General features: G+C 41.3%; 1 protein-coding gene across 1 annotated transcript in view; it reads right to left on the bottom strand.

Moving 5' to 3' along the window:
* Positions 1–24,845, bottom strand: part of LOC129816823 (follistatin-related protein 1-like) — a 46,541-nt gene extending 21,696 nt beyond the window's left edge. Inside the window, exons 1-2 of the mRNA XM_055871740.1 lie at positions 24,622–24,845; positions 24,444–24,500 (exon numbers count right to left, since the gene is read on the bottom strand). Coding sequence (XP_055727715.1) covers positions 24,444–24,500; positions 24,622–24,624 — 60 coding nt within the window. The 5' untranslated portion in view covers positions 24,625–24,845. The remainder of the gene's footprint in view (positions 1–24,443; positions 24,501–24,621) is intronic.
* Between the last annotated feature and the right edge of the window lie 2,264 nt (positions 24,846–27,109).

Here is a 27,109-nt window from a genome sequence, read left to right on the forward strand (position 1 = left end):
AGCATAACTCAGAACCCCTCAGGAACCACAACAAAACATTCAGCACACACCCACACACTGTAACAAGTTGCTTGTGAATTTACAGCTAAAAATGTACAGCCATCTACTGGAATTATATATTAATGTACAGTACTGTAAAGAGCAACGCATTATGGGGGCTCAACGGCATTCCACTACACTGCTGTACAATTTTACAGTAAAGCACTGTATTACCTGTTCTGCTGTATATTCACAGCAACATACTGTGAATTATGGTGCATTATGGTAAAATGTTGTGGGAAGGGAAAGAATCGCTGGCTCCTTAACATATATAGAGCCGTGCCTTGTAAGAGGCTATATTTGTTGCACCTGTTAGTGAGAATACTGTACTAATTTAACTGATATGTGGTATTACTGGCCTAATAGGGGCAAACAAATATACAAACATGCATGCTGATGACTGCCTTACTAGAGGGGCACAGTTTTTGTTACAAACTCCCAGAAGACACAGTGGCTATCTCATTGCCATGACAACGGGTAATTGTCCTTAAATGGGGCCAAGGCAGTTCCCTTCCAACAGAGCACAGACAGGTTCTCTCCAACTCTACCTGAGTGAAGGTCTCTCACATTATTCGTGTTTGTGGCAGCTCTTAGTTACCATGTCAACTACGTCATGCTCACCTCAAGAAACGACATAGTGTAAACAGAAAGTGGCCTGCTGTAAAAACCTTAGCCAACACAATGTGGCGATAGGGACAATTCTTATATTAGTAATAAGTCAGTTAAGAACAAATTCTTATTTACAATGACAGCCTACAACAGCCAAACCTGGACCAATTGTGTGCCACCCTACGGTTAAGAACAAATTCTTATTTACAATGACAGCCTACAACAGCCAAACCTGGACCAATTGTGTGCCACCCTACGGGACTCCCAATCACAGCCGGTTGTGATACATCCTGGATTTGAACCAGGGTGTCTGTAGTGACACCTCTAGCACTGAGATGCAGTGTTTTAGACCGCTGCGCTACTCGGAAACTTGAGTGTAGTGTACTGATTCGTGATGGCATCATTAAAAGTGTGTGTGTGGGGGTTGGTTCTCCTATCCCTGTGGGGACCGAAAATCTCCAAAAGTCCCCACAAGGATAGTTAAACAAGGAAAATGTCTCCCTTGTGGGGACATTTCCCACATCCCCATGAGGACAAAGGCAATTTTAAGCTGATGGGTTAGGCTTAGGTTTACAATTAGGGTTAGAAATAACATAAGGGTAAGGGGTTAGTGCTTAGGTTTGGGTTACAGTTAGGGTTAAGTTAAGGGTTAGGGGTTAGGGACAATATGATCCTTAATTTAAATACATTCTAGGTCACCACAAGGATAGAAGAGCTGTGTGTGAATAGTAGGAAAATACTAACTGTATATGTATTCTGTGGAGAAGATATGACCTCATACATAACACACACTAACAGTCTTTGGTTTTGTTCATTCTCTTTATACTTTTAAATGTTTCTCTTGCTCTTTCTTTCCGTTGTTTCTCTATTTCTGTGCCTTTGTCTCTCCTGAAACAAGGGCAGTATACTTGCCAAGTCCAGTTCACATGAGCAACAGGCCAGCCAATCACCAGCTGCCAAGCACAGCTCTGGGAGTAGCTTTACAGCCCTCCCAACTACCCCCTCCCTCCTCATTTTCACTGTGTGTGTGAGTGTGTGTGTGTTTAAAACAGGGTGTATCCACATCTGGAGTCTGAGCTGTGTTTTCCTTTGGGCCCGTTCCCATGGTCTATGTAATTCTTACCCCACCCCTTCCTCGGGTCCCCTGTTCTTCGCTCTCCTCCCTCCCCTGTGTGTTGTGTTAGCGCGTGCGTGTGAGGGAGTCATGGAATGTGGGAGAAATCCCTGAAGGCTCCTGTGACCTGCCATCTCTCCAATCAGCTTTCAGGAAGCTAATAACAGGCTAACATGGAGGTCATATGGGGGCAATACAGCCTGTTGTAGTGTACCAACTACTGACCCTTACCTGAGAGACAACCAGTCTGTTCGTTTGGTGGAAAGGCATACACACACACACACACACACACACACACACACACACACACACACACACACACACACACACACACACACACACACACACACACACACACACACACACACACACACACACACACACACACACACAAGTACACACAAATACACACTAACACACAACCCTGTTTGGTGTAAAAGTTAAAACACACTCACACATCCCCCCTTCCACACAAACCACAGCTGAGGTCATACTATAATACTTCTTCAAATGCCTCCCTGAGGGTTGGTGGAGTAGTGGTCAATTCAAACAGTTAGCTACAGATGGCCAGAGACCAGAGAGAGAAGCCTGTTGAAACCTGCAGTCTTTCTCTCTGATAACCCTAGCAGAGTAATGGATGTGCTGCTGTTGCTTAGTTTAGTCTAGCTCCAGCTACACCTCTCCAAATATCACCTGCAGGACCACCTTTCATTTTAGCTAAGAGAGAACAGTTTTTGTTCTACCAGCTCTGAATGGGGAGTTTCTATGGTGACTGGGGATGCGAGGTTCAGAGAGACGCATGTCTTACTGTACTATTGACAGGGAGAAGGTCAAGCATCACCTAGGATTACAGTCATACCAGAAAGATATACATTCATGTACACAACTAGCATACACATGCAAGCATGCACACACACACTGAGGCTCTTAAAATATTGGGTTAAGTAATGGCCTTTGTTAATTTGAACTGATAACGTAAAACATAATCTGTCCAATCTGAGCCAATAGCAGCCAAGAGCTGTCTGGGTGGGATTAATGATTGGCCAATATTAAACCCCAATTGAGCCAATCGGAAACCAGAGCTGTCTGAGTGTGATTAATGATTTGCTTATGAATGTGTATTGATCAGCCTTTAAACATTTTGAGGCACTACAATCTCACTAATCCCTTCCTTCATATCTCTCTCTATCTCCAGGTGAGGGAAGTGTATTCATACATCACAGCTCTTCTCTACCATTCTCTGTCACTCTATAAGCCATGGAATACATTTTTATTAAAAATGAAAAGATGAAATGTCTGGAGTCAGTAAGTATTCAACCCCTTTGTTATGGCAAGCCTAAATAAATTCAGGACTAAATATTTGCTTAACAAGTCAAATAATAACTCACACCTACCTATCCTGATTTTTGAATGACTACCTCATCTTTGTACCCAACATGTACATTTATGTGTAAGGTCCCTCAGTCGAGCAGTGGATTTTTAAATATTTTTCTCCCCAATTTCGTGATATCCAATTACGATCTTGTCTCATTGCTGCAACTCCCCAACGGGCTCAGGAGAGGCGAAGGTCGAGTCAAGGATCCCTCGAAACACCAAACCACTCTTTTTAACACCCGCTCGCTTAACCCGGAAGCCAGCCGCACCAATGTGTCGGAGGAAACACTGTTCAACTGATGACCGATATCAGCCTGCAGGCGCCGGCCCGCCACAAAGAGTCGCTAGAGCGCGATGAGCCAAGTAAAGTCCCCACAGCCAAACCCTAACCCGGACGGCGCTGGGCCAATTGTGTGCCACCCTATGGGACTCTCAGTCATGACCGATTGTGACACTGCCCGGGATCGGACACAGTTTCAACCACGAAGACCCTGGAGGTTTTCCAATGCCTCGCAAAGAAGGGCACCTATTGGTAGATGGGTAAAAATACAAATAAATCAGGCATTGAATATTCCTTTGAACATGTTGAAGTTATTAATTACACCTTGCATGGTGTACCAATACACCCAATCACTACAAAGATACAGGCATCCTTCCTAACTCAGTTGCTGGAGAGGAAGAATACCTCTCAGGGATTTCACCATGAGGCCAATGGTGACTTAAAAATATAATGCCTGTGATAGGAGAAAACTGAGGATGGATCAACAACATTGTCGTTACTTCACAATACTAACCTAATTGACAGAGTGAAAAAAATGACGCCTGTACAGAATAAGAATATTCCAAAACATGCATCCTGTTTGCAATAAACACCAAAGTAAAACTATAAAACAATGTGGCAAAGAAATGTACTTTATGTCTTGAATACAAAATACAAAGAGTTATGTTTAGGACAAATCCAGCACAACACATCACTGAGTGCCACTATTCATAGGAAGAAAAAGAGTGATGGGAGGAGAGGACAGAGAGGGAGAAGTGATAGGAATTGAGCAGCAGAAAAAGAGTCAGAAACTGGAAGAAAGAGTGGGGATGGGTGAGAGGTCTGAACTTTACTTTATGTCCTGAACACAAAGAGTTATGTTTGGGGCAAATCCAATACAACATGTGACAGAGTACCACTCTTCATATTTTTAAGCATGGTGGTGGCTGCATCATATTATGGGTATTTTTTTAAATTTAACTAGGCAAGTCTGTTAAGAATAAATTCTTATTTTCAATGACAGCCTAGGAACAGTGGGTTCACTGCCTTGTTCAAGGGCAGAATGACAGATTTTTATCTTGTCAACTCAGGGATTTGATCTTGCAACCTTTCGGGTTACTAGTCCAACACTCTAACCACTAGGCTACCTGCCACTCCATGCTTGTCATCGGCAAGGAATGGGGAGTTTTTTAGGATAAAAATAAACAGAATAGAGCTAAGCACAGGTAAAATCCTAGAGGAAAACCTGGTACAGTCGGCTTTTCAACAGACACTGGGAGACAATTCACCTTTCAGCAGGACAAAAACAATAACTTAAAACACAAGGCTAAATATACACTGGAGTTGCTTACCAAGATGACATTGAATGTTCCTGAGTGGCCTAGTTACAGTTTGGACTTATACTGAAACCCAATGCAAGACTTGAAAATGGCTGTCTAGCAATGATCAACAATCAACTTGACAGATCTTGAAGAATTTAAAAAATAATATTATGCAAATATTGTACAATACAGGTGTGGAAAGCTCTTAGAGACTTATCCAGAAAGACTCACAGCTGTATTCACTGCCAAAGGGGATTCTAACATGTAAGGACTCAGGGGTGTGAATACTTATGTAAATGATATATTTCTGTATTTAATTTTCAATACATTTGCAGAAATGTTTAAAAACATGTTTTCACTTCGTCATTATGGGTTATTGTGTGTAGATGTGTGAGAAAAAGAATATTGAATTCAGGTTGTCATGTAATAAAATGTGGAATAAGTCGAGGGGTATGAATACTTTCTGAAGGCACCGTATGCCCATATAAAATATATAAGTAATATACATACAGTACCAGTCAAAGTTTGGAAACACCTACTCATCCAGAGTTTTTCTTTATTTTTACTATTTTCTACATTGTAGAATAATAGTGAATACATCAAAACTATGAAATAACACATATGGAATCATGTAGTAACCCCAAAAATGTTAAACAAATCTAAATATATTTTATATTTGAGATTCTTTAAAGGAGCCACGCTTTGTGGGGCATCAGTCTTCATAATAATGTTCATTGACGAAACGTGATGTGTGAAGAGGTGATCTCTGTAGTAATGTTAATGCAAGTATGAATTAATGATTAATATGAACATTTACCGTTCTCACTCCAGGAGTGGATTTTCTTTCTTTTTTTGCAGAGTTCACAACCTACTACACTTGTGAGAAACAAGTTTTGGTTTATTTAATAAATAACCATCATTTTTTCATTGTCTTATATTTGGAGTGCTCAGTGTGAGCAATGAGACTGTCTGGTTTCTCTGTCCTGATAATGTTGAGAGAGCGCGCTCCTGAGCATGTGTCTGGTTTCTCTGTCCTGATAATGTTGAGGGAGCGCGCTCCTGAGCATGTGTCTGGTTTCTCTGTCCTGATAATGTTGAGGGAGCGCGCTCCTGAGCATGTGTCTGGTTTCTCTGTCCTGATAATGTTGAGGGTGCGCGCTCCTGAGCATGTTTCTGGTTTCTCTGTCCTGATAATGTTTAGGGAGCGCGCTCCTGAGCATGTGTCTGGTTTCTCTGTCTTGATAATGTTGAGGGAGCGCGCTCCTTAGCATGTGTCTGGTTTCTCTGTCTTGATAATGTTGAGGGAGTGCGCTCCTGAGCATGTGTCTGGTTTCTCTGTCCTGATAATGTTGAGGGAGCGCGCTCCTTAGCACGCATAGCAGTACCTGGCCAACTGCTCGTAAATGTAGCAAAGTGTTTTTTTAACATCCATTGCGAATTATAATATATTATAATTAGAGTTCCTCACAGTAAGCTATTTAAAAATAATATGAAAAAAACAACCATTCAGGTTTCAAACAATTAAGTGTGTTTTCAAAATGCATTTTGCCTCAAGCTCACATTGTAAAGTGGTGGGTGAAGCACTAAAAGCACATGTTCTATTCCAGCAGCAACAAGCTGAGGAGCTGCAGGAGAAATCTAGCTCAAAATAGGCTCTGTATGCTGCACCTGTGTGATAGTTGTGTTGGATAAATGATACATGATGAAAATACACACAGACCAATTTTATTCCACTAAATTATGCAAATTGACCTATAGATCGATAAGCATGATGGTCAAATTTATTTACATCGACTGGTATTTACAACAATGAATAAAAAGCATTATTTTGCAATGGGATTTATTTTTCACCCGGTCGTTTTTTGGCCGGCAACAGTTTTATTTATCGGCTTAAAAACCAAATCTCTAAAATCAGCAATTGCCGGCTAACGGAAACCCTGGTAGCCTGCGCGCATGCAAACCCAGATCATTAGAGCAGGAAGTATGATATAATGTAGCACCATAATAGCACCGCATATGGAATGGGAGGTGACGTAGTAAGAAGAAACCAGTGTACACCCACACTTCAAAGTGGGGGTTTAATTTCATAAAATGGGATTACTTCTGCGACTGGTTTACTTTCTCGTTGCGTGTATATATGCATGTGCGTCCACGTGTGCGTATTTGTGTGTAATGATCCACTGAGTCAGCAGTTGGATTGATGCTTCCTGTTGTGGGGTCACTTTACAACCTCCATTAGTCCCATCCCAGGATGCACCACTGCACTCATTAGCATACAGAACATTGATAGCCAGTTTAAAGCAAGGATAAAACCCATCCCCTGACTCCTTCTCTGCTCCCTCTCTTTTCACCTGCAACAGAATCTGTAACTACCTTTTAAACAACAGTATTGCTAACAGCAACCACAGTAAAAGGTCAGTGAGAGTAGTGTTAATAATCAATGCTATACTTAAGCAATAAGGCATGACGGGGTGTGGTATATATGGCCAATATACCAGGGCTAAAGGCTGTTCTTACGAACAATGCAACGCGGAGTGCCTGGATACAGCCGTTATTCGTGGTACTGTATATTGGCCATATACCACAAACCCCCAAGGTGCCTTACTGCTATTATAAACTGGTTACCATCGTAATTAGAGCAGTAAAAATAAATGTTTTGTCATACCCGTGGTATAGGGTCTGATATACCACGGCTGTCAGACAAATCAGCATTCAGTGCTCGAACCACCCAGTTTATAATGTGAATTAACAGACCAATGCCCATACACATACACCCCTTTACAGAAATGTGTAAGGGGAGTTTAAACGTAATGGCTCACAGACTCTCTGCAGCTCACCATGGATGACATCATGCCTATACACCCCTCCCAATGAAACATTCATAGCTTTCAGACACATGTTTCTTATTAAACTCCAACAGGGGAGGGGTGGAAAAAGGAGAGCGAGGGAAAAAAGAGCATGAAGGAAAGGTACTGTACATACTGTAGGGAACAAGAGAGGGTAAGAATATGAATAAAAGGGAGTGTGACAAAATAATCTGAAGAGCGAGGGAGAAAGAGGAAGGGAGGGAGGAAAAGAGTCAGACCAAGAGGGGAAGAGATAACAAGTAGAGATTGGTTGGGTGCTCAACTGTGCCTCTGTCAAGGTCTACTGGGGTTTCTCCGGAGCCAAAATCTCATAAATATCTGGGTAAGAGGGTATCTGGGTAAGAGGGACGTTCCCCCAAACTCCCTCCTCTGTCCCCGTTTCCTATATCCCTCCCCTCCCTGCTTCTCTACACAACTCCCAGCCTCCCCAGGGTTGTCCTAGCCTATGCACACAACTCCCAGCCTCCCCAGGGTTGTCCTAGCCTATGCACACAACTCCCAGCCTCCCCAGGGTTGTCCTAGCCTATGCACACAACTCCCAGCCTCCCCAGGGTTGTCCTAGCCTATGCACACAACTCCCAGCCTCCCCAGGGTTGTCCTAGCCTATGCACACAACTCAGACCCAGTCCAAAGGCCAGTCCAAACCAGGCCAGAGAGAAAGAGAGAGAGAAGAGAGCAGAGCACCTCTCTCCTCGGCTAAGGGACACATTGGAGGATAGCCCAGAGGAAAAAATACTTTACAGCAGTTTTAATTAGAACGTTTTATAATAATTTGGAGGAATATTTTTTTTTCCAATGCCAGCTCCTTAATTTCTAAATGTCTACTTTTAATTATCCTGAAACAGACCTGTATCCTACAAAGACTGCATATGGATCTTCACACTTTTCAGCCTAAGTTCCAACTAATCAGGCTTCCATCATCCCTTTACTCCACTGAGTTCAATTTAAAGGAGTTATGGGAGTTATGGAGGGAACCCCTGCTGAGCAACCAGTAGTGAACTGAAATGACCTGCAGTGTATTAGACACCACACTACAGCATGCCAGGGATTTCTCCTCCTCCTCTGAGATGAAACGCCTGGTTCCTATTCCATGCATTTATATTGGAGTGTGAGAGGAGTGACCAGAATGTAGCTGTGATGAGGAAACAGGATGATATAAGGAACAGTTACAGAGAAAAACGACATCCATACACACAGGCTCTCTGGTAGTCTTTGTTCCATACACATTGGCCGTGTCCGAATATTTGTACTTGCGTTCTAAATAGTAGGCATTTTGGGTATATGAAATAAAACATTTTAAATGAAATATTTTTTTTCAGTATGTGTCACGTCTACTCCCGCTCCTCCCCGCTGGCAGTAGATGTCGCCGGTATACTAACCATCAGTACTGGCATCCATCATTACGCACACCTGCACGTCATCATGAGGCACACCTGGACTCCATTTCCTCACTTATTACCTTCCCTATATCTGGCACACCCTTATGTTCTTTCCCCATTCAGTATTGTGTCTGTGTCTAGGTTAAGACGCCACTACTATGTTGTTTTGGTCCATGTTTGTTGGTTTATTAAATGTGCCACCTGCTTCTCGACTCTTAGCGTCTTCATTACAATATGCTTTAAATACCAGGATGTCATACTCATTTAGGCTTTTCAGCTAGTAGAATTCACTGGACATTATTGAGGAAAATAATTGTCTTTCCAGACCCACATGTTTGACAACAGCTGATTATCAGAGGTGACAAGCTGTCATTTTTCTTTTTTAAAACAGAATGCCGGGAATCAACGCAATTGCACATTAGACTACACATCTCAGTATGTATGAGACAGTATGTTGAATTGTTTTGCTTACTGCATTCATTTTTACTAAACAATACGTTCTAAATAGTATGCAGTACGATTAGTACATAGTATGTCATTTTAGGAAGTAGTAGGCAAGACAGACTTCGGACAAGGCCACAGACCGGTGTTTGTGTCTGGTTCTCTAGCCAAACAGAGGGAGAGAAAATACCATCTTGTATTGATCTGTATTTGTTTCTTGGAGATGTCGTTTACTTATATACGTATCTGGAATGGAATCCTTTGTGATGTCATTATAAAGCTGCAAATTCCATATCCCGTAAGTCCATGAGATTCAAGATCATGTCAAAAAGGAACGGAAAACAAAGACAAATGGAGAGAGAGGGTGAGAAGGGGGAAAGAGAGAAAATAATTGGTTGAGAGAGAGAAAGAGAGCAAGGGGGAAAGATAGAAAGGGTGAGAAAGGGGTAGGGAGAGAGAGAGGTAGGGTGAGAGAGCGAGAGAAAGATGGAGGGAGAAAGAGGGAGGGAGAGAGAATGCGAGAGAGATAAAAGCAGGGGGAGAGAGCTGTAGAAAGGGATAGAGAAAAAGAAATAGCAAAGGAAATAGTGAGAAGAGTGTTAGTCAGGAAGTTGTCATGGCCTGAGCTTATAGGCACATCTGCTGGCTGTTACAATGTCACCAAGAAAATAAAGTCCCTAAAACAGAGTGCCACCAATTGGCCCAGCGTCGTCCTGGTTAGGGGAGGGTTTGGCCAGCAGGGATGTCCTTGTCCCATCTCGCACTAGCGACTCCTGTGGCAGGCCAGGCGCAGTGCATGCTGACACGGTCGCCAGCTGTACGGTGTTTCCTCCGACACATTGGTGCGGCTGGATTCCGGGTTAAGTGGGCATTGTGTCAAGAAGCAGTGCGGCTTGGTTGGGTTGTGTTTCGGAAGACGCAAGGCTCTCGAACTTCACCTCTCCCGAGTCCGTACAGGAGTTGCAGCGATGAGACAAGACTGTAACTACCAATTGGATACCACGAAATTGGGCAGAAAAACAAAACCAGAGTGCCACCACCGCCCTACCTAACCCAGTGGGCACATGGCACAGTCAGGACAATGACACCTCTGTCCTGTTGCCTCCATTTCCATTGCTAAATCCAAGGAGGAGGCTTCTCTTTCTTTCTCTGTCCATCTCTCTCGTGCTGATTTTGTGTTCCACTTTCATTATCCATACCCTCACCTTTCCTTCTTTCCTGTACCCCTCTTTATGTGAAAATCTCTTCTTTCTGTTGTAAATGATCCTTTCTCTCCTTCCCAGCTCACCACCCTGCCCCTCTCTCCCTTATCCTCCCTTCTCAATCCCTCTCTCTCTCTCCCTCTCTCTCCACCCCACTTCTCTCCCTGCCTGTTCTTGGCAGCCCTCCAGTCTGTCTGGGTAGGAGGGCTCAGACCCAGGCCCAGACCAGAGGAATTGGTAGTTTCCCTGCCCCAGACACTACTCCCTCCATGGGGCCATAGTCAGGGCTAATGGCTGAAAGTGTGTTTGGCAAAGGAAGTGGGCCTGTTTGCAGACCTCTACAGTATAGGATGGGATATGTAGAATGGACAGACATTTTGGGGACTGGAATGTTCAGTGGCATGTTGGAGACCACTGTTATCATCAAAGAACAAATACACTGTGTCAATTCAAGTGTTCCGCCGAGTCGGATAGGTCTGTGTCCATTTTCTACATTGAAGTACTGTGTCATAAACCATTTCATATTGAAGCTGCACTGAAATTAGGCTGTGTGTGTGTGTGTATTTTGTGTGTCTCCCAAGGCTCTGCTTGGTATTAATTGCCCGCCAATTTGGGCCCGATGTTTGGGCATGCTGCCAAGTGCTATCTTTGTGCCTGGTCCTATCCCATGACACACACACACACACACACACGAGATGAAGAGAGATGGAGCTAGCTACAGAAAAGAGAGGCTAGAGAGGGAGAGGATGGTGTTATAAAGCAACCATAGAAGGCAGTGAGGCATGACGCCTTTGTACTGTGTGTCCGCGTGTGCGTGTGTTTCCGTGTCTCTGTGTCTCTGATGAGGATAAGAGAGCAGTACAGCTGGTTAATGAGGATTCCTTTCATGACTAGACAAGAGTGAGGAGATCACACAACATGGCCATAAAACACTGGCACACACTCTGTCTGTCTCAATTCAAAGGGCTTTATTGGCATGGGAAACATACGTTTACATTGCCAAAGCAAGTGAAATAGATAACAAACAAAAGGGAAATAAACAATAAAAAATGAACAGTAAACATTACACTCACAAAAGTTTCAAAGGAATAGAGACATTTCAAATGTCATATTATGTCTATATACAGTGTTGTAACGATGTGTTAATGTGACCCGATTCAGGAAACTAGGCGTATGTCGCAAGTCACGACTGTTTGAACGTAAAACATTTATTTTTATCAAAATGTGTTTCTTGGCAGAAATGCCTTCTCGAACATGTGAAGTTCATGTGCCTTAATATCAAACTTGTATTCCATCTGTAAATACAAATACAATTGTTAAACTACGAGCCTAGTTTGTTTAGGTTCAGATATTACACATTTCTAATTTTGACAGAACGTGGTTTCATTTCAAGTGTACTGTTAGCTAGCTAACGTTCGCTGGCTGGGTCGCTAGGTAACGCTGGGTATGATCTTATTCTTCGTATCTCAGACACATTTGCTTGACTAGTTAGAGCCATAGAACCTACCTGCAGATTCAGGTAGGGTAGTAACGTCATGAGTTGAGATTATGGTCCATTGTTTAGCTAGCTAGCTACATGTCTTAACAAAGACTCCATGCATTTTTTAACTCTCAACACCCGTTGAATATGTCCGGTGTCAGTAAACGTCGGCAACAAAGCATAATTAAATTGTTGCCAGCAGCACTGTTACAGTCACCAATGCTCTTAAGCAGTCACCAAACTGCTTAACCAACTCTGCTAGGGTGAGTAAAATGGTCAGAGTGGGGTGTTCTCTCATTATGTGTCTGGAAGTAGCTAGCCAATGTTAGCCAGTTAGCTTGGGTCCTTGACTGTGGTTGTGAGGTCAGAGCTTTCGGAACAACCCTACTTATTGGCCAGAGCGTCCAGCGTGCGCTCTGAACGCGAAACGCTCTGAATTTACGAACGGACAATCTGACAGCACAGTTGCAGGTACCAACGCTCTGGATAACATACCGTAACAGACTAAATTTGTCAAAAATAGCCACAGTGGTCTATATCTCCCCTCAAGCCAATACCACAACGGCCCTCAAAGATCTTCACTGGACTTTTTGCAAATTGGAAACCACATATCCTGAGGCTGCATTTATTGTACCTGGGGATTTAAACAAAGCAAATTGGAGGAAAAGGCTCCTGAAATTCTATCAACAGAAATTGTAGACCTCCACAAGTCTGGTTCATCCTTGGGATCAATTTCCAAACGCCTGAAGGTACCACATTCATCTGTACAAACAATAGTATGCAAGTATAAACACTATGAGACCACACAGCCGTCATACCGCTCAGGAAGAAGATGCGTTCTGTCTCCTAGAGATGAATGTACTTTGGTGCAAATTAATCCCAGAACAACAGCAAAGGACCGTGTGAAGATGCTGGAGGAAACAGGTACAAAAGTATCTATATCCACAGTAAAACGAGTCCTATATCGACATAACCTGAAAGGCCGCTAAGCAAGAAAGAAGCCACTGCTCCAAAACCACCATAAAAAAGCCAGACTACGGTTTGTAACAGCACATGGGGACAAAGATCGTACTGTATCGTTTTTTCTGGTCTGATGACAAAATACAAAAATATAACTGTTTGGCCATATTGACCATCGTTTTGTTTGGAGGAAAAAGGGGGACGCTTGCAAGCTGAAGAACACCATCCCAACCGTGAAGCACGGGGGTGGCAGCATCATGTTGTGGGGGGTGCTTTGCTGCAGGAGGGACTGGTGCACTTCACAAAATAGATGGCATAATGAGGGGAAATTATGTGGATATATTGAAGAAACATCTCAAGACATCAGTCAGGAAGTTAAAGCTTGGTCGCAAATGGGTCTTCTAAATGGACAATGACCTCAAGCATACTTCCAAATGATACCAAATACTAATTGAGTGTATGTAAACGTCTGAACCACTGGGAATGTGATGAAAGAAACAAAAGCTGAAATAAATAATTCTCTACTATTATTCTGACATTTCACATACTTAAAATAAAGTGGTGATCCTAACTGACCTAAGACAGGGAATTTTTACCAGGATTAAATGTCAGTTATTGCGAAAAACGGAGTTTAAATGAATTTGGCTAAGGTGTATGTAAACTTCCGACTTCAACTGAATATACTGTACTCTATACTATGCCACTGTATCTTAGTCCAATGCCGCTCTGCCATATGTATATATTCTTAATCCATTCCTTACTTAGATTTAAGTGTATTTTGGGTATATGTTGTGAAACTGTTAGATATTACTTGTTAGATATTACTGCACTGTCGGAGCTTGAAGCACAAGCATTTCGCTACACCCGCAATAACATCTGCTAAACATGTGTATGTGACCAATACATTTGATTTGATTTGGCAGGAGGTTAGGAAGTGCAGCTCTCTCTCTCCATGTGTGTGTCTTTGCGTGCCTGTCTGCCTGTGTGTGTGTGTGTGTGTGTGTGTGTGTGTGTGTGTGTGTGTGTGTGTGTGTGTGTGTGTGTGTGTGTGTGTGTGTGTGTGTGTGTGTGTGTGTGTGTGTGTGTGTGTGTGCGTGTGAATGTGAATGTAGAACTAGAACAATTAGAGCATTCCTGAGTAAAAATGACAGAGGACAGGCTGTACTGTACCCCATGTTCCAGCTCTGTTCACTCCTCCTTGGCATGGTATTTATAGCCCAGGCAGCACCTTCCAATGAGAGAACAGTCATCAACAGCTACACAGCATGGTGACTTGGAGGCAGCGACTCTGTCACTGTCAGCTCTAGTTAGGATATTACACATCAGCTTGGGAGGCAGTTCCTCTACTACAACTCTAAAGTAGCCTGCTAAATGTAGTTTTGTGCATTGCTAGTCGCTAACATTAGTTATGTGATTCTATGACCAATAAACACAAGAACATGTATTTGTTTATACAGTAGATAAAATGAAAAACTCATTGCAAACAATCAGTATTCTAACATTTTGATCCTATGTCCTACATCATGTCCTTCAGCTTTGAGAGTACACACTAAGAAAAGAGGATTCCTCAAGGGTTCTTTGGGAATTTCAGCCCTTCAATTGTTCTTTGCAGTTCACAAAAGGGTTCTTTGCTCTTTTAGTGATAATTAAAATATAGGGACGGCTGCTCATTAGAATAATTTGAGCCATGTTTAGCACAAAGCTAAAAAAGCTTTTTGTGCAACCGTAATTGCGAGTATCATTCCAGTTGAACTAATCTGTTATGTTATGTGATTGCATGTTGTATATGACAATATATAGTGATGGTGTCTTGGGTAATACTCATGTATGGCCTTGTGTTAATTGAGAATGGTTGACAATATCAATGGTTCTCAATTCTCTCCTTTGGGATCTCCAGCAGTTCAAGATTTAGCACACCTGATTGAACTTGTACATTGACATAACAATACCTATGGAATTTTGACAACATAATATGGATAACCAGACCAAAAAAATGTGGGATCTTCAAAAGGATCTATAAAGAACCTTTGATATTGAGAAGGGTTCTATAAAGAACTTTTCTTGCTAAAGAACCCAAAAAGGGTTGTAACCATAGCGGAACCCTTATTGGTGCTATTTAAACTCAGCAACACTCACCCTTTTTCAGGACCCTGTCTTTCAAAGATAATTCGTAAAAATCCAAATAACTTCACAGCTCTTCATTGTAATGGGTTTAAACACTGTTTTCCATGCTTGTTCAATGAACCATAAACAATTAATGAACATGCACCTGTGGAACGGTCGTTAAGACACTAACAGCTTACAAACGGTAGGCAATTAAGGTCACAGTTATGAACACTTAGGACACTAAAGAGGCCTTTCTACTGACTCTGAAAAACACCAAAAGAAAGATGCCCAGGGTACCTGATCATCTGCGTGAATGTGCCTTAGGCGCTAAAGGGAGACAGGACAGACAGCTGATCATCCTCGCAGTGGCAGACCACGTGTAACAACACCTGCACAGGATCGGTACATCCGAACATCACACCTGCAGGACAGGTACAGGATGGCAACAACAACTGCCCGAGTTACACCAGGAAAGCACAATCCCTCCATCAGTGCTCAGACTGTCCACAATAGGCTGAGAGAGGCTGGAATGAGGGCTTGTAGGCCTGTTGTAAGGCAGGTCCTCACGAGACATCACTGGCAAAAACACACCGTCGCTGGACCAGACAGGATTGGCAAAAAGTGCTCTTCACTGACGAGTCGCAGTATTGTCTCACCAGGGGTGATGTTCAGATTCGCGAAGAGCCCGGATCTCAATCCCATTGAGCACGTCTGGGACCTGTTGAATCGGAGGGTGAGGGCTAGGGCCATTCAGAAATGTCCGGGAACTTGCAGGTGCCTTGGTGGAAGAGTGGGGTAACATCTCACAGCAAGAAATGGCAAATCTGGTGCAGTCCATGAGGAGGAGATGCACTGCAGTACTTAATGCAGCTCGTGGCCACACCAGATACTGACTGTTACTTTTGATTTTGACCCCCCATTTGTTCAGGAACACATTATTCCATTTCTGTTAGTCACATGTCTGTGGAACTTGTTCAGTTTATGTCTCAGTTGTTGAATCTTGTTATGTTCATACAAATATTTACACATGCTAAGTTTGCTGAAAATAAACTCAGTTGACAGTGAGAGGACGTTTCATTTTTTTGCTGAGTTTAGAACCTTTTTTAATGGTTCTTTATAGCACCATACCTGTTCCATTTAGAACCTTATGATCATGGTTCTTTATAGAACCTTCAAAAACATGTTATATATATATATAGCACCAAAAAGGGATTCACTGTGGTTACAAGTCAAATAGCCCTTATTTGGCATTATACAGAACCATTTGTTTTTTGTGAATATTCAGTGCATTCGGAAAGTATTCAGATCCCTTGACTTTTTCCACTTTGTTACATTACAACCTTATTCTAAAAATGGATTAAATTGTTTTTCCCTCTCAATCTAAACACAATACCCCATAATGACAAAGCAAAAACTGTTTTGAAATGTTTGCAAATGTATATAAAGAAATATCACAGTTACATAAGTATTCAGACCCTTTCCTCAGTTGGAGCACCTTTGGCAGCGATTACAGCCTCGAGTATTTTGGGGTTTATGGTAAAGTTATTTAAAAAAATCTAACACAGCGGTTGTATTAAGAACCAGTGTATCTTTCATTTGCCATACAACAAGTATTTTTTTGTAAAGTTTATGATGAGTTCTTTGGTCAGATTAGGTGAGTGTTCAAAATATCTCTGGAGATTCTGGTGAATCGATGCTACGTATTCACAATGTATAATCAGGATTTGTAGCTCTAAATATGCACATTTTCGAACAAAACATAAGTGTATTGTATAACCTGATGTTATAAGACTGTCATCTGATGAAGTTGTTCAAGGTTAGTGATTCATTTGATCTCTATTCTGTCGGTTTTGTGCAAGCTATTTTGGCGGGGAGTAAATTGCGTTGTGTGTTTGGCTACTGTAGTGAGCTAATAGAAATATATATTGTGTTTTCGCTGTAAAACACTTTTAAAAAAATAGGAAATATTAGCTGGATTCACAAGATGTTTATCTTTCATTTGCTGTACACCATGTATTTTTCATAAATGTTTTATGATGAGTATTTATGTATTTCACGTTGCTCTCTGTAATTATTCTGGCTGCTTTGGTGCTATTTGTGATGGTAGCTGCAATGTAAAACTATGATGTATACCTCAAATATGCACATTTTTCGAAAAAACCATAAATGTATTGTATAACATGTTATAAGACTGTCATCTGATGAAGTTGTTTCTTGGTTAGTGACTAATTATATCTCTATTTGGTCGGTTTGTGATAGCTACCTATGCGGTAGAAACAATGGTGAAAATATGCGGTTGAGTCTTTGGCTATTGTGGTTAGCTAATAGAAATACATATTGTGTTTTCGCTGTAAAACATTTTAAAAATCGGAAATGATGGCTGGATTCACAAGATGTTTATCTTTCATTTGCTGTATTGGACTTGTGATTTCATGAAAATTATATTATATGATATCCCTGTCCCGTTAGGCTAGGCTATGCTAGTCAGATTTTTTGATGAGGAGGATCCCGGATCCGGGAGAGAGAGGATAACACTACAAGCTTGGCACACCAGTACCTGGGGAGTTTCTTCCAATCTTCTCTGCAGATCCTTTCAAGCTCTGTCAGGTTGGATGGGGAGCATTGTTGCACAACTGTTTTCAGGTCTCTACAGAGATGTTCGATCAGGTTCAAGTCCGGGCTCTGGCTGGGCCACTCAAGGACATTCAGAAACTTGTCCCGAAGCCACTCCTGCGTTGTCTTGTCTGTGTGTTTAGGGTCATTGTCCTGTTGGAAGGTGAAGCTTCGCCCCAGTCTGAGGTTCTGAGCACTCTGGAGCAGGTTTTCATCAAGGATCGCTCTACACTTACCCGCCAAATTGTGCAGTCAACAAAACTCATATATAGTATTATAAATCTTCACTTACCTTTGATGATCTTCGTCAGAATGCACTCCCAGGACTCCCACAATAAATGTTTGTTTTGTTTGGTAATGTCCATCATTTATGTCCAAATAGATATTTTTGTTAGTGTGTTTGGTAAACAAATCCAAAGTCAGGAAGCGCGTTCACTAAAAGCAGACGAAATGTCAAAAAGTTTCGTAACATTCAGTAGAAACATGTCAAACGATGTACTGAATCAATCTTTAGAATGTTTTTAACATAAATCTTGAATAACGTTTCAACCGGAGAATACCATTGACTTCAGATGTGGGATGGAACAGAGCTCCCTCTCATGTGAACGCGCTTGGTCAGAGCATGGTCACCTCATGGCAGACCTGACTAATTTCTGTCTCCTTCGGCCCCACGTCACAGTAGAGGCATCAGACAAGGTTCTACAGACTGTTGCCATCTAGTGGAAGCCGTAGGAAGTGCAAACAGATCCATATCCCACTGTGTATTCAATAGGGGCTGGGTTGAAAATCGACCAACCTCAGATTTCCCACTTCCTGTTTGGATTTCTTCTCAGGTTTTTGCCTGCCATATGAGTTCTGTTATACTCACAGACATCATTCAAACAGTTTTAGAATCTTCAGAGTGTTTTCTAATACTAATAATAATATGCATATATTAGCAACTGCGACTGAGGAGCAGGCAGTTTACTATGGGCACCTGTGGGCACCTTTCATCCAAGCTACTCAATACTGCCCCTGAAGCCATAAGAAGATAACAAAACTAACCGTGAAGCTATACAAATGAGTGCTGAACAGGCAACTACACATAGACAAAAACCCACCAATACCCAAGGGAAAATGGCAACCTAAATATGGTCCCCAATCAGAGACAATGATAAACAGCTGCCTCTGATTGGGAACCATAATAAGGCCACCATAGACATATAAATACCTAGACCTACTAAACCCCTAGACTTACAAAAACCCTAGACAATTCAAAACAAGCATACCCACCCTCGTCACACCCTGACCTAACCAAAATAATAAATAAAACAGAGATAACTAAGGTCAGGGCGTGACAGAGACCTTATATAGACAGGTGTGTGCCTTTCCAAATCATTTCCAATCAATTGAATTTACCACAGGTGGACTCCAATCAAGTTATCGAAACATCTCAAAGATGATCAATGGAAACAGGATGCACTTGAGCTCAATTTCGAGTCTTATAGCAAAGGGTTTGAATACGTATGGAAATAAGTTATATCTGTTTGGTTTTTTTACAAACATTTCTAAGTAAATTTACAAACATTTCTAAACACTTGTTTTCGCTTTGTCATTATGGGTTATTGTGTGTGGATTGATGAGGAAAACTTTATTTCATACATTTTAGAAAAAGGCTGTAATGTGGAAAAAGTCAAGGGGTCTGAATACTTTTCCGAATGCACTGTATATCGACTGTGTGTGAGTACAGAGGTTGTCTATCCACTGTGTGTGGGTAGAGCGGTTGTATATCCACTGTGTATGAGTAGAGAGGTTGTCTATCCACTGTGTGTGTATAGGGAGGTTGTCTATCCACTGTGTGTGTGTATACGGAGGTAGTATATCCACTGTGTGTGTGTATAGGGAGGTTGTCTATCCACTGTGTGTGTATAGGGAGGTTGTCTATCCACTGTGTGTGTATAGGGAGGTTGTCTATCCACTGTGTGTGTATAGGGAGGTTGTCTATCCACTGTGTGTGTATAGGGAGGTTGTCTAGCCACTGTGTGTGTATAGGGAGGTTGTCTATCCACTGTGTGTGTATAGGGAGGTTGTCTAGCCACTGTGTGTGTATAGGGAGGTTGTCTATCCACTGTGTGTGTATAGGGAGGTTGTCTATCCACTGTATGTGTATAGGGAGGTTGTCTATCCACTGTGTGTGTATAGGGAGGTTGTCTAGCCACTGTGTGTGTATAGGGAGGTTGTCTATCCACTGTGTGTGTATAGGGAGGTTGTCTATCCACTGTGTGTATAGGGAGGTTGTCTAGCCACTGTGTGTGTATAGGGAGGTTGTCTATCCACTGTGTGTGTATAGGGAGGATGTCTATCCACTGTGTGTGTATAGGGAGGTTGTCTATCCACTGTGTGTGTATAGGGAGGTTGTCTAGCCACTGTGTGTGTATAGGGAGGTTGTCTATCCACTGTGTGTGTATAGGGAGGTTGTCTATCCACTGTGTGTGAGTAGAGAGGTTGTATACTGTGCGTGGCGTTGAAGGACATTGTTCGGTTTCTTTCCTGTATTTTCAAAGCCAGATCCAGCCGTGGTTCTAATAACTGAATGATCTACTGTGTTATTACACCAGCCACCATGGGTAATGCAATAACACAGGATGCCTGGAGAACAGAAAAGTGGGAGCGAAAAGTGGGAAACGTCCACATCTTATTCACCAGATGCATCTCTCTCCTCAGTCTTCACACAGCCAGACAGAATAGCCGTGAGCCCAGCCCTACTATCTGCAAACACAGCAATGTCTTGCCTCAGGAAGTACCCAGGCATTCTCTCCTTCATAATAAATCTGGAGCCAGCTTTCACATTTTAATAACTTAACATTCATATGTCAGCAATATAAAGAGCCATCAAACAGCAACACACACACAAAACACATACACCTGAGGTACAGTATCCGCAGCTAAACTAACTAAACAATAGTGATTGAGACTTGAAATAATCCCTGAAGACCGCCATGCAGTGCAACATTTTAGTCTGCCTTAAAGGCGCTGCATGGTCAATCTGACATCTGAATTCATACTAATTGCGCTTCACGGAGCAGCGTACAGCTGTTGTGAAGGAAGTTGTCAAGGAAATGAATTTGTGTTTATACAAACCGCCCCCACCTACCAACAACCAATCATGTCAATGCGGAGCTATATGGAGCCCTCTGCATTGTTAAAACATTTGGGAGGCGCAAGGCAATGCGGTATGGAGCTCAATTTGGCCTCTGCATGCCTCCGGAGGCGCCTCAATTGTGTCTCACCCTCTATACAGAGCCTCCGATCACATTTTCGGATCAAGCATGAATTGGCCTGTCGTAAACTTTAAACTGTATACCAACACATTGTATAACTAAACAATCCCCAAGACCGCCTTAAGTCGGTGTACTAGCAGGCCACTTTAAGGTTCCTACTGGGTCTGTCAATAGGCTGTATATTAGCAGGGTAATTACCCTTAAATTATATATGTCTTTATAATGCCTCTCCCACATATTCCACAGCCACATTCCACAAACTCTGGCCTGTACTCAGTCTTCTCAGTGCCAGATGTCACCAATGAGAGAGGTCACAGATCCAATAAAGACCCACACAAAGGGCCTTTTTTCAGCAGGCAATGACAGGGGCAGCACTCAGAGGTCAGCAGAGGGCCTGGAGGTAGTACTGTTGGTACTGATAGTGATGACTGTCTGGACATGTAATGACAATGAGTAGAGGCTGACTTAGTTCACCCTGCAATCTCCCGCAAGTCTAGAGACAAAACTACAACCATGCTAAACCTCAACCCAAAAACGAACCTCGCCCAAACCTTGACCTATAATCTTAATCCAGAAATGAGGGTAATCCTGTAGCCTAAGTAGCCTAATTCCTGAAAATCCTTGGAATTCCACAGTAAATCCTGAACATATTTGGAAATTCCAAAGTGTTTTCCACAATCTAACCCCGAAGCCTACAAGTGTGTGTCAGGGTTGGTGACAATTCTAATTGGTGTCAACTCAGGATTTTTTTCATTCTTTTTTACATAAATAAATATATTTTCAGTTTATTGAGATGTCATTGAAAATAGACAACCTGTGTGTATGTGTGTGACAGTTCTAACCGTGTGTGGTTTCAAGAGACCTCATCTCCAACCGCTTTAGGTTCAGTGTTTACTCAGGCATTACTTAGCACCACAGTGTATGAGACCCACCCGGGTGAGTGACACACACACACACACACACACACACACACACACACACACACACACACACACACACACACACACACACACACACACACACACACACACACACACACACACACACTGACCACCCAAACACAACCCCAGCACAGCAAAATGTCTTCCTGATCCCTGTATAGTTAGCTCAGCTGTCTATTAACCCTTTACACTCATACCCATATACGGGTTGAAAGTTGCAGATTTGGACACTGATAAGTGCCTAAATTGGAATGCAGTGGCTGTATAGTAACATGCTAAAAATGACGTCAGAGCTCAGGGTCTCCGCTTCACTGGTCTGTATGAGTTTTGACTGATAGACATTCTGAACTTGAGCCCCTCACGCGACAAGAAGTTGCACCATCCCTCCCGATAATTGTGCAACTTGTTGGTTTTCTGAGTGAGGGAATTGCTGTAAATTATGAGGACTAGATGTATTTTGAAAGATGAGACATTAAGGATTATAATAAATACCGCTTTGATGTCATACAAGCAAGTCAAACACCCGTGAGTCCAAAAGTGCACTTCACATTTCCATATCATAAAACTCATGTAATATACAGTGTCAACGTTTATGATCACTCAGTTACAAGACGACATGACGTCATACGCTGGGTTGTCCTGTATTGTGAAGAAAATTTGCCACGGACCACGCATCTGAATGGACTCATGACTCCATTCTATGCGTACCAAAATTACCATCTGCTTCTCCGAATTGCCTTGTGAATATTCATATCATGTTACTGAATGTATAGTCAATGTAAATGCACATAACATTACTCCAAACTGTTTCCCTTTACACTGAATAAAAATATAAACACGACATGTAAATTGTTGGTCCCATGTTTCATGATCTGAAATAAAAGATCTCAGAAGTGTTCCATATTCACAAAAAGCATATTCTCTCATATTCTATGGACACATTTGTTTACATCCCTGTTAGTAAGCATTTATCCTTTGAAAAGATAATCCATCCACCTGACAGGTGTGGCACATCAAGAAGCTGATTAAACAGCATGATCATTACACAGGTGCACCTTGAGTGCTGGGCCACTCTAAAATGTGCAGTATTGTCACACAACACAATGCCACAGATGTTTTGAGGAGCATGCATTTGGCATGCAGACTCCAGGACTGTCCACCAAAGCTGTTGCCAGAGAATTGAATGTTAATATCTCTACCATAAGCCACCTCCAACGTTGTTTTAGAGAATTTGGCAGTACGTCCAACCGGCCTTACAATCGCAGACCACATGTAACCACGCCAGCCCAGGACCTCCACATCCAGATGATCGACGCACCCTACCGTTTTTTAAGGTATCTGTGACAAACAGATGGATATCTGTATTCCCAGTCATGTGAAATCCATAGATTAGGGTCTAATGAATTTATTTAAATTGACTGATTTCCTTATATGAACTGTAACTCAGTAAAATCTTCGAAATTGTTGCATGTTGCGTTTATATTTTTGTTTAGTGTAATTGCTACCATTGTTATGCATTTCCATATTTCTTCTGCAAAATACATTTAAATTTAGCCCTATCCATATAGGCCAATTTCCACGAGTGTAAGGAGTTAACTCTGTTTGATACCCATGGAGCCAAAGATAATAAAGAGTATCCTTAACAAACACTGAAAGAGGAAATTCACAGGATAGTGTGTGTGTTTGTGTGTGTGTGTTTGAGTGTTTTTCTGTTCCATCTGTGTGGTCCAAAACACTGTCAAAAATATCAATCCTTGCCCTATTTCCATCAGAGATATAGAGGACACATTCACATCCTGTGAACATAGCTAAACTAAATTATCAAAGATAAATATCTGTGCTTTTCTAGGATAGTCCTACAAACCATGATTATAAAATAATATGCTGTGTGGCCATCATAATCTACAAACGGATTTGGAAGAAGATCTTCCAATTAAAATGCAATTTTCTAATTGTCTCCATAATGAAGTCTAGTGCGCAATGTCCCTTGGATAATGCCATGTTAATCGTTTCTCCCTTGAAAATAAAACTTTCCGTCCATCATGAAAAATAAAAATCTAGAATAAATCCAGGCTTTTAATTATTAGGCCCTATGTTTGTCACAAATATAACTAGACTAGTCTACATTCTAAGCGCTCCAGCTGTGCCACGAAAAGCAGGGCTGGATTAAAAAATCATAGATATTTTAAAGGGGCTTAGATATTTTTTGATGAGCCTAATATTAAACACGTAATTTAACTGTGAAAATGTTTTCTCTGCCTCAAGGGCCCCCTTACGGGTTTAGGCCCTGGGGCTTCAGCCCCTGTAAACCCCGGCAATAATCTGGCCCTGCCTAAATGCACCATATAAAACCATAAAGCCAGCAAAGGGAGCAGAGCCTTTCACGTTTAATATAGAAGTAACCTATGTCAATCATAATATGTTGTTTGGTTTTGCATTGATTACCATTTAACAAAACAATCTGAAGTCCAACTTACCTCGGTTTGACAGAGCGCTATGGCCAGCAATAGGAGGAAGTGGACACTTTGCAACATCTGGGAAGACAGAGGCAAGGAAGAGAAAAATATGAAAATATACGAAAGTTTAAAAACGCATGTTATTGGTTAATGTCAAGTAAAATTGTCAAAGAAATAAAGAGCAATATTACAAAATTACCATTTTGAAAAGCGGCTCTGTTCAGACGTCTGTAGCGAGGAGGAGGTGGGCGCAGAATATATCTGTAACCGAGGCGAACGAGAGGTCTGTGATTTCAGGAAATTTGAGGAGCGCTGAGGAATTCCTGGTCTAGAGTCTTGCCCCCGATATGGCGTGACCAATGAAAATCTCCGGAGCGCAGGAACGTTATGGAGCGTTCACGTATTAGTCGGAACTACGAAACTCAGAAATGTCCTACTTGCTAAATGGTTGTACCCAGTGGACATACAACGTGACAAAGACGTATTTATTGGTTGAAATATGGTCGGGACTTCTTATAACCAGATCACAAGCAGATTAAGATGTATTTTACATTATTTTTATTTCCCCTGTCTTATTTCGGCTGATATCTAGTTGTTACTGAACAGTTATCTAAATGCTACTCAATTAATAGACGTAAATCTATATAATCATTATACAAATTGGAGTAATGTTATTTTTTTTGCAGGGTTTGTATGATACAGCTTAGCACACTTGACAAACAACATCTGGCAGAGCGCACCAAAGCAGGTTATGGTCTCATGGCTTACTGTACCCACACTGAAACAAATTGCTGTACATTTACAGCAAAACACTTACCTTTGCTCTTATAATTCTATATTATCGTACAGTACTGTGAAGAGGAATGCATTATCAGGGCTAAATGGTATTCCGCTACAATTCCTCTACAATGCTGTAAAATTGCAATTTCTGTAATTTCACAATGTAATTTTACAATAAGACATTATATTACCTGTTTTGCTGTATATTTATGGCAGCATAATATGATTGCATTGTGGGAAATGTTGCATTGTGGGAAAGGGGTGAGGAACAAATCTGTAGCTCATTAACACATTTTGAGGCGTGCCGTGTAAGAGGCTATATTTGTTGCACCCGTTAGTGAGAATGCTGTACCCCAAAGAAAATAGAACCATACCGTAAGTTTGGAATCTAAAAACCTTGTCCTGTAAAACTAAAGTAACTTACTGACTACTGTGCAGCCAGTAATTTACTGTAATGCAATAACATACTGTATTTTTGGAATCTAAAAACATTTTCCTGTAAATCTACAGTAATTTACTAGCTACTGTGCTGCCAGTACTTCACTGTAATTCCATTCCAACCCCACAGAATACAGTAACATACTGTTTTTTTGGAGTGCCAAAAAACTTTTGAACACTAATGGGTCCATGGTAGTGTTGTTTCTGTCTCATTTATATATTTTGAGGCATGCCTTGTAAGAGGTTATATTTGTTGCATCCGTAACTGAAATGTGCAAGTAGTTCCCAAACAATTGAATGTGTTTAGGGGACTGATCAGAGTGGCAGCTAGTCTCAAACCTTTAATGGTTGAGTGTTTAGCCATGTCCTTTTGAACTGTTTTGCCCTTTAGCCACTGCCAGTTGAGAAGCCTTTGTTAAGGCCTCTACAAGTGCAAGTGATATAAAACCCCAAATATTCATTGGTATAATGTAATATATAATTACATACTAACTGTTAGCAATTGCTGTAATTTTATTACCATACAATTTAACAATAAAGTACTGTATTACTGTTTTTCTGTTTATTTACTGCAGTGTTCTATAAATTACGGTCAAATGTTGTGGGCTGGGAAATAATCGCTGGCTCATTAATATATTTAGAGGTGTGCCTTTATTGTGACTATATTTACTACATTAAATAAACACCAAATACAATATTTGTAGTACTGCAACATACAAATAACTAGCAGCCAACCTGCTTGCACCAATCACATGTACGTACAGTGAAATGCCAATATTTAAATGACAGTAGCATTACCTTTCTCACAGTATAGTAGGTACATTTTACACTATTGTGCTGTATCATTGCTCTGATATTACAGTAACTTACAGGAAACTGGTAGCAAGTTACTGAATATTACAGTAATGTACTTGGAACAAACCAGAGATGGGCATAGATACATCAAAAGGTATCTTCTAACAAATACAATATACCTTGAAGACCAGTGTTTCTTTAACTACAACAACATGCTCAGGAACAGTTACAGAAATGTTTTACCTGATATGACTGTGGTGTTTCTTTTCATCAACCTTAGTTTAATGCACTGACTGTACATCACTCTGGTCAAAAGCGTATGGTAAATTACCAAAATGTAAATGTAAAAATGAACACTTGCAAAGCACACTATCGACTATTATTCTAATGAGATCCACCCTCAAAAACAATTCATATTTTGATCATATTTGGTCTTGTTTGGGGGTGGAGCTCATTAGAATAATACCCAGCAGTATGCTTTGCAAGTGTTAATTTTTACATTTACATGTTGGTTATTTAGCAGACAATCTTAACCTGAGTGACTTACAGTCAGTTCACTAAACTAAGGTATAATAACAAGAACATATCAAGGCAACGGGTGGCTACTTTGAAGAATCTAAACCATAAAATATAGTTTGACTTGTTTAACACTTTTTTTGGTTACTACATGATTC

Source organism: Salvelinus fontinalis, chromosome 19 (assembly GCF_029448725.1).
Source record: "Salvelinus fontinalis isolate EN_2023a chromosome 19, ASM2944872v1, whole genome shotgun sequence".
Classification (NCBI taxonomy): domain Eukaryota; kingdom Metazoa; phylum Chordata; class Actinopteri; order Salmoniformes; family Salmonidae; genus Salvelinus; species Salvelinus fontinalis.